Source organism: Zea mays, chromosome 5 (assembly GCF_902167145.1).
Source record: "Zea mays cultivar B73 chromosome 5, Zm-B73-REFERENCE-NAM-5.0, whole genome shotgun sequence".
In the NCBI taxonomy this organism is placed as follows: domain Eukaryota; kingdom Viridiplantae; phylum Streptophyta; class Magnoliopsida; order Poales; family Poaceae; genus Zea; species Zea mays.
The window spans coordinates 21,759,740-21,775,231 of NC_050100.1; the positions used below are offsets into that span (position 1 = coordinate 21,759,740).

At 44.8% G+C, this 15,492-nt stretch overlaps 1 protein-coding gene across 1 annotated transcript; it reads right to left on the minus strand.

The window, feature by feature from the left end:
* Positions 1-10,427: 10,427 nt before the first annotated feature.
* LOC103626085 (pentatricopeptide repeat-containing protein At1g09900) lies at positions 10,428-12,874 on the minus strand. The gene has a single exon (XM_008646466.3). The coding sequence runs from the start codon at positions 12,780-12,782 to the stop codon at positions 10,845-10,847; it is 1,938 nt and encodes a 645-aa protein (XP_008644688.1). The 5' UTR covers positions 12,783-12,874; the 3' UTR covers positions 10,428-10,844.
* Between the last annotated feature and the right edge of the window lie 2,618 nt (positions 12,875-15,492).

Here is a 15,492-nt window from a genome sequence, read left to right on the forward strand (position 1 = left end):
ACATACACCTTTACTTTCCGTCCCATTAGGCAAACCACCAACTTTTGATGGTGAAGATTATGCAAGGTGGAGTGATTTAATGCGTTTTCATCTAACCTCACTCCACAAAAGTATATGGGATATTGTTGAGTTTGGTGCACAGGTACCATCTATAGGGGATAAGGATTATGATGAGGATGAGGTGGCCCAAATCGAGCACTTCAACTCTCAAGCAACAACCATACTCCTCGCCTCTCTAAGTAAAGAGGAGTATAACAAAGTTCAAGGGTTGAAGAGCGCCAAGGAAGTTTGGGATGTGCTCAAAACCGCGCACGAGGGAGACGAGCTCACCAAGATTACCAAGCGGGAAACGATCGAGGGGGAGCTCGGTCGGTTCCGGCTTCTCAAAGGGGAAGAGCCACAACAAATGTACAACCGGCTCAAAACCCTGGTGAACCAAGTGCGCAACCTCGGGAGCATAAAATGGGACGACCACGAAATGGTTAAGGTTATTCTAAGATCTCTCATTTTCCTTAACCCAACTCAAGTTCAATTAATTCGTGGTAATCGTCGATATACAAAAATGACCCCCGAGGAAGTTATCGGGCATTTTGTTAGTTTTGAGTGCATGGTTGAAGGCTCGAGGAAGATCAACGAGCTCGACGAACCCTCCACATCCGGAGCTCAACCCGTCGCATTCAAGGCGATGGAAGACAAGAAGGAGGAAGCTACACCAAGTCGACAACCAATAGACGCTTCCAAGCTTGACAATGAGGAAATGGCGCTCGTCATCAAAAGCTTCCGCCAAATCCTCAAGCAAAGGAGAGGGAAAGACTACAAGTCCCGCTCCAAGAAGGTTTGCTACAAGTGTGGTAAGCCCGGTCATTTTATTGCAAAATGTCCTTTATCTAGTGACAGTGACCGAGGCGACGACAAGAAGGGAAGAAGAAAGGAGAAGAAGAGATACTACAAGAAGAAGGGCGGCGATGCCCATGTTTGTCGGGAGTGGGACTCCGACGAAAGCTCAAGCGACTCCTCCGACGACGAGGACGCCGCCAACATCGCCGTCACCAAGGGACTCCTCTTCCCCAACGTCGGCCACAAGTGCCTCATGGCCAAGGACGGCAAAAAGAAGGTAAAATCAAGATCCTCCACTAAATATGAAACCTCTAGTGATGAGGATGATGCTAAAAATGAGGAGGATAACTTGCGCACTCTTTTTGCTAACCTAAACATGCAACAAAAAGAAAAATTAAATGAATTGATTAGTGCTATTCATGAGAAGGATGATCTCTTGGATTCTCAAGAGGACTTCCTTATTAAAGAAAACAAGAAGCATGTTAAGGTTAAGAATGCTTATGCTCTAGAAGTAGAAAAATGTGAAAAATTATCTAGTGAGCTTAGCACTTGCCGTGAGATGATTGACAACCTTAGGAATGAAAATGCTAGTTTAAATGTTAAGGTTGATTCACATGTTTGTAATGTTTCAATTCCCAATCCTAGAGATAATAATAATGATTTGCTTGCTAGGATTGAAGAATTAAACATTTCTCTTGCTAGCCTTAAAGTAGAAAATGAAGATTTAATTGCTAAGGCTAAAGAACTAGATGTTTGCAATACTACCATTTCCAATCTTAGGGATAAAAATGATATTCTTCATGCTAAGATTGTTGAACTTAATTCTTGCAAACCCTCTACATCTACCGTTGAGCACACTTCTATTTGCACTAGATGTAGAGATATTGACATTGATGCTATACATGATCACATGGCTTTAATTAAACAACAAAATGATCATATAGCCAAATTAGATGCTAAAATTGCCGAGCACAACTTAGAAAATGAGAAGTTTAAATTTGCTCGTAGCATGCTTTATAATGGGAGACGCCCGGGCATCAAGGATGGCATTGGCTTCCAAAGGGGAGACAATGTCAAAATTAGTGCCCCTCCTAAAAGATTGTCCAACTTTGTTAAAGGCAAGGCTCCCATGCCTCAGGATAACGAGGGTTACATTTTATACCCTGCCGGTTATCCTGAGAGCAAAATTAGGAGAATTCATTCTAGGAAGTCTCACTCTGGCCCTAATCATGCTTTTATGTATAAGGGTGAGACATCTAGTTCTAGGCAACCAACCCGTGCCAAGTTGCCTAAGAAAACTCCTACTGCATCAAATGAACATAACCTTTCATTTAAAACTTTTGATGCATCTTATGTATTAACTAACAAATCCGGCAAAGTAGTTGCCAAATATGTTGGGGGCAAGCACAAGGGCTCCAAGACTTGTGTTTGGGTACCCAAAGTTCTTGTGTCTAATGCCAAAGGACCCAAAACCATTTGGGTACCTAAAGTCAAGAACTAAAATTGTTTTGTAGGTTTATGCATCCGGGGGCTCAAGTTGGATACTCGACAGCGGGTGCACAAACCATATGACAGGGGAGAAAAGGATGTTCTCCTCCTACGAGAAAAACCAAGATCCCCAACGAGCTATCACATTCGGGGATAGAAATCAAGGTTTGGTCAGAGGTCTTGGTAAAATTGCTATATCACCCGACCATTCTATTTCCAATGTTTTTCTTGTAGATTCATTAGATTACAACTTGCTTTCTGTATCTCAATTATGTCAAATGGGCTACAACTGTCTTTTTACTGATATTGGTGTCACTGTCTTTAGAAGGAGTGATGATTCAATAGCATTTAAGGGAGTGTTAGAGGGTCAGCTATACTTAGTAGATTTTGATAGAGCTGAACTCGACACTTGCTTAATTGCTAAGACTAACATGGGCTGGCTCTGGCATCGCCGACTAGCACATGTTGGGATGAAGAATCTTCATAAGCTTCTAAAGGGAGAACACATTTTAGGACTAACCAATGTTCATTTTGAGAAAGACAGGATTTGTAGCGCATGCCAAGCAGGAAAGCAAGTTGGCACTCATCATCCGCACAAGAACATAATGACAACCGACAGGCCACTGGAGCTCCTACACATGGATCTATTCGGCCCGATTGCTTACATAAGCATCGGCGGGAGTAAGTACTGTCTAGTTATTGTGGATGATTATTCTCGCTTCACTTGGGTATTCTTTTTACAGGAAAAATCTCAAACCCAAGAAACCTTAAAGGGATTCTTGAGACGGGCTCAAAATGAGTTCTGCTTAAGGATTAAGAAAATAAGAAGCGACAACGGGACGGAGTTCAAGAACTCTCAAATTGAAGGATTCCTTGAGGATGAGGGCATCAAGCATGAGTTCTCTTCTCCCTACACTCCACAACAAAATGATGTAGTGGAGAGGAAGAATAGAACTCTATTGGACATGGCAAGGACCATGCTTGATGAGTACAAGACTTCGGATCGGTTTTGGGCCGAGGCGGTCAACACCGCTTGCTACGCCATCAACCGGTTATATCTACACCGAATCCTCAAGAAGACATCATACGAACTCCTAACCGGTAAAAAGCCCAACATTTCAAATTTTAGAGTCTTTGGTAGCAAATGCTTTATTCTTGTTAAAAGAGGTAGAAAATCTAAATTTGCTCCTAAGACTGTAGAAGGCTTTTTACTTGGTTATGACTCAAACACAAGGGCATATAGGGTCTTTAACAAGTCAACTGGACTAGTTGAAGTCTCATGTGACATTGTGTTTGATGAAACTAATGGCTCTCAAGTAGAGCAAGTTGATCTTGATGAGATAGGTGAAGAAGAGGCTCCATGCATCGCGCTAAGGAACATGTCCATTGGGGATGTGTGTCCTAAGGAATCCGAAGAGTCTCCAAATGCACAAGATCAACCATCCTCCTCCATGCAAGCATCTCCACCAACTCAAAATAAGGATGAAGCTCAAGTTGATGAAGAAGAAGATCAATCAAATGAGCCACCTCAAGATGATGGCAATGATCAACGGGGAGATGCAAATGAGGAAGACAAGGAGGATGAAGAGCAAAGGCCGCCACACCCAAGAGTCCACCAAGCAATTCAACGAGATCACCCCGTCGACACCATCCTCGGCGACATTCATAAGGGGGTAACTACTCGATCTCGTGTTGCACATTTTTGTGAACATTACTCGTTTGTTTCCTCTATTGAGCCACACAGGGTAGAGGAAGCACTCCAAGATTCGGATTGGGTGGTGGCAATGCAAGAGGAGCTCAACAACTTCACTAGAAATGAGGTATGGCATTTAGTTCCACGTCCTAACCAAAATGTTGTAGGAACCAAATGGGTCTTTCGCAACAAGCAAGATGAGCATGGTGTGGTGACAAGGAACAAAGCTCGACTTGTGGCCAAAGGATACTCCCAAGTCGAAGGTTTGGATTTCGGTGAAACCTATGCACCCGTAGCTAGGCTTGAGTCAATTCGAATATTATTGGCCTATGCTACTTACCATGGCTTTAAGCTTTATCAAATGGACGTGAAAAGTGCCTTCCTCAATGGACCAATCAAGGAAGAGGTCTATGTTGAGCAACCTCCCGGCTTTGAAGACAGTGAGTATCCTAACCATATCTATAAGCTCTCTAAGGCGCTTTATGGGCTCAAGCAAGCCCCAAGAGCATGGTATGAATGCCTTAGAGATTTCCTTATTGCTAATGGCTTCAAAGTCGGTAAAGCCGATCCTACACTCTTTACTAAAACACTTGAGAATGATTTGTTTGTATGCCAAATTTATGTTGATGATATTATATTTGGGTCTACTAACGAATCTACTTGTGAAGAGTTTAGTAGGATTATGACACAGAAATTCGAGATGTCTATGATGGGGGAGTTGAAGTATTTCCTAGGATTTCAAGTAAAGCAACTCCAAGAGGGCACCTTCATTAGCCAAACAAAGTATACTCAAGACATTCTAAGCAAGTTTGGAATGAAGGATGCCAAGCCCATCAAGACACCCATGGGAACTAATGGGCATCTCGACCTCGACACGGGAGGTAAGTCCGTGGATCAAAAGGTATATCGGTCGATGATAGGTTCATTACTTTATCTTTGTGCATCTCGACCGGATATTATGCTTTCCGTATGCATGTGTGCAAGATTCCAAGCCGACCCTAAGGAAGCTCACCTTACGGCCGTAAAACGAATCTTGAGATATTTGGCTTATACTCCTAAGTTTGGGCTTTGGTATCCTAGGGGATCCACATTTGATTTAATTGGTTATTCCGATGCCGATTGGGCAGGGTGTAAGATAAATAGGAAGAGCACATCGGGGACTTGCCAGTTCTTGGGAAGATCCTTGGTGTCTTGGGCTTCAAAGAAGCAAAATTCAGTCGCTCTTTCCACCGCCGAAGCCGAGTATATTGCCGCAGGCCATTGTTGCGCGCAATTACTTTGGATGAGGCAAACCCTGCGGGACTAAGGTTACAAATTAACCAAAGTCCCTTTGCTATGTGATAATGAAAGTGCAATCAAGATGGCCGACAATCCCGTCGAGCATAGCCGCACTAAGCACATAGCCATTCGGTACCACTTTTTGAGGGATCACCAACAAAAGGGAGATATCGAGATTTCTTACATTAATACTAAAGATCAATTAGCCGATATCTTTACCAAGCCACTTGATGAACAATCTTTTAACAAACTTAGGCATGAGCTAAATATTCTTGATTCTAGGAATTTCTTTTGTTAACTTGCACACATAGCTCACTTTATATACCTTTGATCATGTCTCTTTCATATGCTATGACTAATGTGTTTTCAAGTCTATTTCAAACCAAGTCACAGGTGTATTGAAAGGGAATTGGAGTCTTCGGCGAAGACAAAGGCTTCCACTCAGTAACTCATCCTTCGCCGTCACTCCGCGATTCTCGCTATCATTTGGGGGAGAATTCAAAGCAAAAGGACTTTATCTTTGGGAGAAATGAGCCCAAGGCAAAAGGACCGGACTTCGTCTTTGGTATAATCTTAACTCATTTGTTTAGGACCAAAGAGGAAGATAGCACTTCGAGGGCTCTAATGATTCCGTTTTTGGCGATTCATGCCAAAAAGGGGGAGAAATGAGCCCAAAGCAAAAGGACCGCACCACCACCTAATTCAAATTTCAAAAACTCAGTGTTGAATATTTTTCAATTGGTTTTCCTATTATGTTCAAAAGGGGGAGAAAGTAGTATTTCAAAATGATACATCAAAACCCTCTTGAACACTAAGAGGAGGATTTCATTTAGGGGGAGTTTTGTTTAGTCAAAGGAAAAAGCATTTGAAACAGGGGGAGAAAATTTCAAATCTTGAAAATGCTTTGCAAAATCTTATTCATTCACCTTTGACTATTTGCAAAAAGACCTTTGAAAAGAATTTACAAAATAGTCTGCAAAAACAAAACATGTGGTGCAAGCGTGGTCCAAAATATTAAAAATGAAGAAACAATCCATGCATATCTTGTAAGTATTTATATTGGCTCAATTCCAAGCAACCTTTGCACGTACATTATGCAAACTAGCTCAATTATGCACTTCCATATTTGCTTTGGTTTGTGTTGGCATCAATCACCAAAAAGGGGGAGATTGAAAGGGAATTAGGCTTACACCTAGTCCCTAATTAATTTTGGTGGTTGAATCGCCCAACACAAACAATTGGACTAACTAGTTTGCTCTAGATTTTATGTTACACAGGTGCCAAAGGTTCATCTATAACTATACTAAATCGACTGTCCGGAATACCGTAAATTATTCCGGACAGGAGAAGCTTTTTGGAAAAACAGGCCAAGCGCGGACCGTCCGGGCCCTTGCGGCGGACCGTCCGCGACACAAGGATGTCTCTCGGACAGAACCAATGCAAAAATACAAGTTTCCACTACGGACTGTCCGGAGGAAAAGCTAAGACCGTCCGAGCCCTCGCGCGGACCGTCCGGCCTCAGGCGCGGACCGTCCGGTCGGTAAGAAACCGAAAAGCCCGAAGGTAACGGGTTCGGAAAAATGAATTATAGGGGGCCTCGCGGACCGTCCGGGATGCACGACCGGACCGTCCGCGACTGGCTCAGTCTGACATCTGACGACGCATTAAATGCAATATAGCCGTTGATATAGCCGTTACTGCTGACCGTTGCATTTTCAGCCGTTGATCTACAGGGGCGGACCGTCCGCACCAGGAGGGCGGACCGTCCGCGCTCAGCAGAAAGGCCCAACGGCTAGGAAGTGGTTGGTGGCTATAAATACAACCCCAACCACCTCCATTCACAACATCCAAGCATTCCAACCTTCAACATTCAATACAAGAGCTAGCAATCCATTCCAAGACACATTCAAAGCCTCCATCTCTCCAAGTTTCACAATTGAGAAAAGAGATCATTAGTGATTAGTGGCTTGAGAGAGAAAGTGATCCGTGTGTTATTTGTTGCTCTTGTCGCTTGGCTTTTTCAATCGTGCTTTCTTGATTCCTTCATTGCGATCAAACTCACTTGTAATTGAGGCAAGAGACACCAAACTTGTGGTGGTCCTTGTGGGAACTTTGTGTTCCAAGTGATTGAGAAAAGAAAGCTCACTCGATCCGTGGATCGTTTGAGAGAGGGAAGGGTTGAAAGAGACCCGGCCTTTGTGGCCTCCTCAACGGGGAGTAGGTTTGCAAGAACCGAACCTCGGTAAAACAAATCTCTGTGTCTCACTTGCTTATTCGCTTGGGATTTGTTTTGCGCCCTCTCTCGCGGACTCGTTTCTTTATTACTAACGTTGACCCGACTTGTAGTTGTGTTTATATTTGTAAATTTCAGTTTCGCCCTATTCACCCCCCCTCTAGGCGACTTTCAAAAACGTTTTTTTAGAAAACTATCCTTAGTTCATGACCAGTTGGTGAAAAAATGCTTCAAGCATTGTTGTTTCGAACCACACCTTTCTGTAGATGTAATTCAAGTTTTCTACAACCTGTAACTACTAATGTAGATAAAAGAAAAACCGTCTCACATTCCTTTATCTTATGCATGAAACTGTTCCATGTATTTTCAGAAAGCTAGAGTGTGGCATGTTTTACATCTATTATAACGGTCTACCATTTTTGGGCCCATCTATAACAAGGACTTGTCCCTTGGTAGTAAATGAAAATGTTTCTCCCTAAGTCTGTAGATTGTATTGTTCAGTCAAGCTGTTGCCCAATTGTACATGCAGCCACAAAGGCTTCCTGTGTATTTTCTTCTACATTAGAATTTTCTAGAGACTGTAAATTGTATTAGCGAGACAAGCAGTCATGCATTAGAGGCCTGGTCCATGACACAATTATATATAATGAGATCGAGATTTCATTGTACATGCATCCACAAGGCATCTTTTTATATTTTTTAACATGAGTGTACTGATGCAATGTCGTTCTGTTTTGTCATTTTATTTTTGTTATATCTTGGAGATGCTGAGCTTGATCAATATTTTGCCATTGAATTTATGAGTGGCCTATATGTTCACTTTTTGGAGATCCCTCCCACAAGTCACCATCCACATCAGTCAAGTGTCGAGTTCTTGATCCGACAGACACATCCATTGACCCATTGGTGCTCCAGGCAGCCACCTCTGTAGCTCTGCTATAACTTCTTGCGGTCACAGATGACAAAGGATCAGAACCAATGATTTGGGTGTATTTTATGGAAAGGCAAAATGAGAAGCTGAATCTTGGAGGATGTCTAGAAGCAAACAGATGTTAGCATGTGCATTAGAGGAGGTCCCCGTATAGTGCAGCAAGGGGCAAAGTGTTTAGTGCAGAAGATTACAAGATTAATTAATGTTGCTGGCTGTTTTTAGGTTTTGCATATGAATAAATCAATGAATGAACATACATATATTGTTGCTCATAAATGTGTTGTTGTATTTATATTCTTAACACAATTGAGTTAAGCAGTGTATGATTTGCATGTTGGGAAACGATTGGTCGGATATGTTTTGCCATCCTTTTCCAATGAAACATCTCAGGTGGAGGTCATTCGACCTTGACAGACATCATTTTGCCTCATACACTTGCAACAATTTATTGACATATTTTGTTGCTTACTTTTGCCATTTTATGTACTTCGTTCACTATGGAGATAGTCTTTGAGATGTGTATAAAGTTACAGTGATCATGTTTTGCCAACCGATCATGTTCATGTTGTGAACCTTTTTTTTGGAGTTAAAACATTTAAGCAAAGCTTTCATTACATCTACTTTTGCTACCTTTTTTACCATGCCTTTTGAACTTACTGGTGATTAGATTTTGCAGCTTGCACAGTTGGAATAACTGGATACAAAATATTTTGCCAAACGGATGATATTTCTATATTCTATATTAATTTTTAACTTCCGTAGCAACGCACGGGCATTCACCTAATTATATAGAATACTCTTTGAAGTGTGGGGGGGGGGGGGGTGAATGTGGTCGGTTGAGATAGGCACTCTCTCTTTTCCACTTTTTTATTTTAGTAATTATAGAAATGAAATCGAAATCAAGAAGACAGAAAGTAGGATTTACGGAATAAAAAACAATTCCAACTAAAAAAATATCGATAATGGTTGAAATCTGAAAAGGGCAAAACGGGAGTGATAAAATAGAACCAAGAAACATGACTTCACATACGGATTTAACAAACCTGACATAACAATTAACATTATCAACACCTAAGAAAAAAATGATTCATACCAAAAAGATAAAAGTTCACGTCACATCAAGCCAACCACTAGTCCACTACAGAATGGGCTATTTTGGCGAGGTATAGGTGTCCGACTATGCTGCACCACTAGACTTCAGGGAAAAGCGAAAATTGTTGGAGTCGGGTTCTTGTCGCCTCGTTTTCAAATTCGCTAAAAGCGGGAAAGGCGAAAAACGATTGAGATGGCCATATGAATGTAAGCAGGTTGATTGTAGAACTCAGGACAGTACAACAGGATTTGTTCTTAAAATCTGGCTAGTGAGATTTTGCTCGCGCACGTTTTTCACTACAACTGCAAACGAAGTTGTACTTTTTAAAATCCATGTGTTATTTTTTTCCATATTCTCAAGACAACTGCCAACGAAGATGGCTATTCCCATGTAGGCATTACGGATGTTCTTTTTTGAAGACCGGTATTACAGATAAAACGAAGTGCACCTAGAAAAAGTACACTGGGCTGCTCAACTTTGAATACAAATTAGGGCCAAGAGAGAATGCAAGATGCTAGAATCAACAACTGAAAGCAGTAGCCAGATGAGATCACAGTGCTTTAAAAGCTTTCTTTATGGAAACAGGAGGGACTTGCCTCTACTGATTAATAAATCAAAGAGGTAACAGTGCTTTAGAAGTAGGGATACTTGCAATTTGACATCCAATATGTATTCCTGGGTTTTGTATAAACAGTAACGTTTGGACATGCTGCATGTAAGCAAAAGATCTTTCTACCATGCGAGGTCCATGGTATTATCGCAGAAGGTAATATGTAGTAAAAAAGTTCACAATTATATACACAAAATAAACAGTAAACTATGCGAATATGATTTCAAACTACTCAGTTATAGGCTCACCCAAGAGGCAGGGACATTCTTTCTGTTTCTGTTTTTTTTTTCCATGTCCATATAGTATTCTCAAAAATGGTTTTCCCATAAAGAAAGGAACTCCGTACAAAAATTCTGTGTACTATGTTCATCAGCTGAAACAACTGAAAACTAATCTCATCAATTTTGATATGTCAGACTGGATCTTCTAGTGTCTTTGTATTCTAGATAAACTCCACAATAAAAGGTACTGCCACTGATTAGGAATGTATATGAAAGCCTTTGAGCCTGACTTTGTGCGTCCATCTGTCAAAGCCTACATTTGAGCAGCGTGATACATCATGCCTAACCACCACGGGTTGGGTGGTCCAGGAGCAAAACAATGTGGATGACACCTTCAGGCTAATTAGGAACCAATCCTGATAACACCAGCACTTGCGAACAGTGACTACCAGTTTATACTTCATACAATGCCAAAATGCTTCATCAAGTGCTTTCTTAGAGCACCTTTGGAGCACAGCTCAGTCAGTATCTCTTGCGCCTCCTTTACAAATCCCTCACTCGCTAAGCCTCGGATAAGGATAGTGTAGGTAGATTCATTGGGAACGCATCCACTGGACACCATATATGCCAAAAACTCAATAGCGCGGTCAGTTTCCCCTCTTTTGCAGAGCGAAGAAATAACTGCGTTGTAGAGCACTGCATCGGACCTTACTGTGGTATCTTGGATGTTCTCAAACATCTGGATGACCTTGTTAATCCTACCTTCTCCGGAGAGAGCGGAAGCTATCGACGAATAAATGATTGTGTTTGGGCTCATCCCTTTCTTGACCATCACATTTAACAGCTCCAGTGCTTCGTCAGTGTTGCCAGCCTTGCCAAGCCCATCGATCACTGTGCTGTAGCTAATCAGGTCGGGGCTGCATCCGTTCACTAGCATCTGCTTAAGGAGTTCGATGGCCTGCTCAACAAGTCCCTTCTTACACAAGAAATTGATGAGTGTGTTGAACGTGACAGGATTCGGAGGACAGCCCTGCTGAATCATCTGAGACATGAGCTCCTCTGCGTCCACCCATCGTTCCGCGCTGCACAGACCCTTGAGCACGATAGTATAGCTTACGGTATTCGGCCTGCATCCACAGGCGGCCATGCTTCTCAACAGCATGACGGCTTCGTCGATGAGCCCTTCTTTGCAGAAACCGTTGATCACTGTGGTGTATGTGATGACATCTGGCATGCATCCGTGCTCCAGCATCTGCTCGAGAACTTCGATCACCCGGTCGACCAGCCCGTTCTGGCACAAGAAATCAACGAGTATGTTGAATGTGACATCATCTAGTGGACAATCCTTATCGAACATCTCGGCCAGCAACCCCTCTGCTTCCTCCCACCGATCGGCACTGCACAGGCCCTTCAACAGAGTATTGTAGCAAACCACGTTGGGACTGAGCCCGTAGGAAGGCATCCTGTTCAAGATGCCACGTGCGACCTCGAGACGCTCTTCCTTGCAGACACCGTCAATGATAGTGGCATACATCCTGACGTCGGGCGCGCACCCATGCTCCGCCATCTGCGCGTGGACCTCATGCACCCGCTCGAACAGGCCGTTCCGACACAGGTGACCGATGAGCGTGCTGAAGGTGACGATGTTGGGCGGGCACCCCGCGGCGACCATCTCCTCCATGAGGTCCTGGACGTGGCCCCAGCGCCTGGCCATGCACAGGCCCCTGAGCACCGCGTTGTAGCTCACCACGTCCGGCTCGCAGCCGAAGGACGGCAGCAGGTCCCGCAGCAGGCGGACGGCCTCGTCCACCGGTCCCTGGTCGCAGACGGCTTGGAGGACGAGGTTGCAGTTGCCGACGTCGAGGGCGCAGCCCCTCCCGTGGAGGTCCCGGAGCACCCCGACGGCGCCCCGGAAGCCGCTGGCCCTGCAGGCTGCCTCGAGGGTGACGTGGTACATGGGCGGGGTCGGGGCGCAGCCGCGGCGGGCCATGTCGTCGAGCACCGCGAGCGCGTCGGCGATCCGGCCCCGCGCGCAGAGGGCGCGGACGAGGGGAAAGTAGGTGTAGGCGTTGGGCGCCACGGGGACCGACGCGGCGAGGCGGCGCGCGGCCGCGAGCTGGCCCGCGCGGCAGTAGCCCGCCACCATGGCGTTGTAGGCGACGACGCCCGCGCCCCCGCCCGCCGCGGACAGCGCCCGCGCCGCCTCCGCGGTGCGCCCCGCGGCGCAGAGCGAGCGGATGAGCGCGGAGAGGCGGCGGCGGGGCCCGCCGCCGCCGGGCGCATCGTCGGATGTCGCGGCGGGGGAAGGGGCGGGGGCGGAGACGGAGAGCGCGGATGGCCTGGGCTTGGCGGTCTTGGAGACCGGGACGGTGGGCGGCGGGAGCAACGAGGTGAGCATTGGCGAATGGCGATCGGTTAGGCTGGCTCGCCAGCGGAGTGCGGGTTTGCGTGGGCGAGGATGCGGCCAACTAAAAGCAAGGAGATAGTGGTAGTGGGTTTCCCTCTTTTTTTCCGCCCATTTTGAACATGCAAAGGATTGGACTCACACGAGTCAATTCTAAGCGAGCTCCTTTATCTATACTACTCTATTAAGAGAGTAGTGTCAGCGTCCACATGTGCCCCCGCCTTCCCCGCGCCCCCGCTCCCACGATCCTCGCCCCCGTCCCGTGTATCCCCTTCCTTCGTTGTCGCGATGCCCTGCCCCCGCTCGCGTCCGCCGCCGCGTCACCCCCGCCTCCCACCCCCCCCCCCCCCCCCCCGCTCAGCCCCTCTGTGCCCTCGCCCGCGCGTCCCCTCCCCCTCCCTCGCAGCCCTAGCCCCCTCGCGTAGCCGGGCGGTTATGAGAAATTTCCTTTTTCCTTCGTCTCGCGCGCCCAAATCCCCCCTGCGGCCGCCAGCCCGGGGAACCTCCGCCTGTGGCCGTCCGTCTGCAGCCGCCCGACGCCCGATGCGGTTCCTGTCGTCGTCCACGGTCCACCTGTCGTCTTCCACCCCTGCTGCCCGACGCCCTCCGCCAGACGGCCTCCGCCTGTCGCCATCCACACCTGCGGCCCGACGCCCTCCGCCTGTCGTCGTCCACCCCTGCAGGCTGCAGGCCGACGCCCTACGCCGGACGGCCTCCGACTGAGCTCTGGGCAAACTGAGCTCTCGGCAGTTGGTATTCCTCTCGCGTTCTCTGTGAAGCTAACAAGGTGGGCGGCGATATGCACTTTTGTGAGCTTATTTCAGTTACGACACAGACTTCACTTTGATTCATTTGTGTGCTTGTTTATGTCTGTGAGCTCATTTCTATTTTCCTAAAATATAATACTTTTAGTTGATCTGTGCTGAAAAATTGAAAATGTGATCAAACAACTGAAAACAGTTTCAGTTCAATGCTGAAAATCTAAACAAACAATTAATCTGTGTTCAAAATCTAAACAACTGTTTCAGTTCAACTCTGCTGCGAATCCTATGAGGAGGTGGAGCAGATCCACATGGCCGCGCTGGAATTTTTTGTGAGCTTATTTCAGTTAGGACACAGACTTCACTTTGATTCATTTGTGTGCTTGTTTATGTCTGTGAGCTTATTTATATTTGCCTAAAATATAATACTTTTAGTTGATATGTGCTGGAAACATGAAAATGTGATCAAACAACCGAAAACAGTTTCAGTTCAATGCTGAAAATCTAAACAAACAATTGATCTGTGCTCAAAATCTAAACAACCTGTTTCGGTTCAACTCTGTTGCAAATTCTGATTAGAGTGTGTTTGTAATTGTTTCAGTTACGTTATTACTTAGTTCTCTGTTTCTTATTTGTTAGTGAGATGAAAATGTTGGTTTGTAATTCCATTTTTTTCTATTAGACCCTTACTATTCTGAAGACAACTAGCTATATATTATTTCAAAGTTTTCTGTGTTCTTTGAGAACTTCTATTAATACATCTATATATACTAATGGATCTTTAAAGTTTCATAGTTCTGTTAGTGTGACTGTGCTCCCTTGTAATTGTGGACTGCACCTTATATGAGCGGGGGAAGAGGGGGGCGAGGGGAGTAGCGATGGCGCAGGAAATTGACCCAGACAAATTTATATCTTGTTCCTGCCTTGGCTCACTAGAGTTTTGTAGCATTGTGGTGCCTTGGCATGACTTGTACTTAGGTTGGGGGTCCTTTACTCCTTTATTCACCAGGATGGATCTTCTGAAATTAGTGCTGAAGGAACTAGAAATTGGCACACATGACATATTGCCTTCTAACTCGTACAATCTGCCACCAGATGTCTCACAGTTTTGGTGTCGATCGGCTTCCTGCAATGGAGAATGTGAAAATCGAACCTGGAATGTAGGGCAGAAAACCACTACTGAGGCAGGCGGGGATAAAGATGGAGTCACATAGGCTGGGAGTATGTGTTGGATCCCAATGTTCTGTAGTTAGTGTTGAGGCTTGAGGTTTTAGAGCTGTAGTTTTGGGGAAAATGTGAGTTGTGACACTGATTTTTAACAACTGATGTGCTGCTCCAGTGCTCCGGGCAAATTCAGTCGGGCGTTATGCTAATGAAGATTATGTCAAAGGAAAATATGACCAAGGGTGAAAGGAGATTTATGTAGTTCCCTTTTAGTTACATATCTGATTTTATTTTAAACAGGTACGGATGAGGGATATCCGTGGTCAAGTTTGATGCTTTAGGACCAATATCGTTGTGTGTCGATGCTGGTGGTATCTACATTTTCATAGTTACAGAACAGGCTTCTGATTTGTTGTTTCTGCATTAGATGCTACTATAGTCGATCATGATGATTCAAAATGTTCTTTTCACTCATCCCATTTTATTTTCCAATTTGGTTAGTAAACACATAGTTTTAGTGCTTGTAGTGTCACATGAACCAACTTGTATGATGGTTACTATCGCTCAAAAAACTACATCATTGTATGACATTCCTATGTGGTAAATCCTAGGATAGTGTAGTGTCTTACATCATGTAAACTGTTATTTACGAAACTATGTAATACAGAACTGGCTAAAGAACTACTAACTAAACATACATGTGTAGTTGCAAAAATACAGAACTACCCAGGAAACAAATATATATTGGGATGGAAAAATCAGATAGATAAATTTGAAAA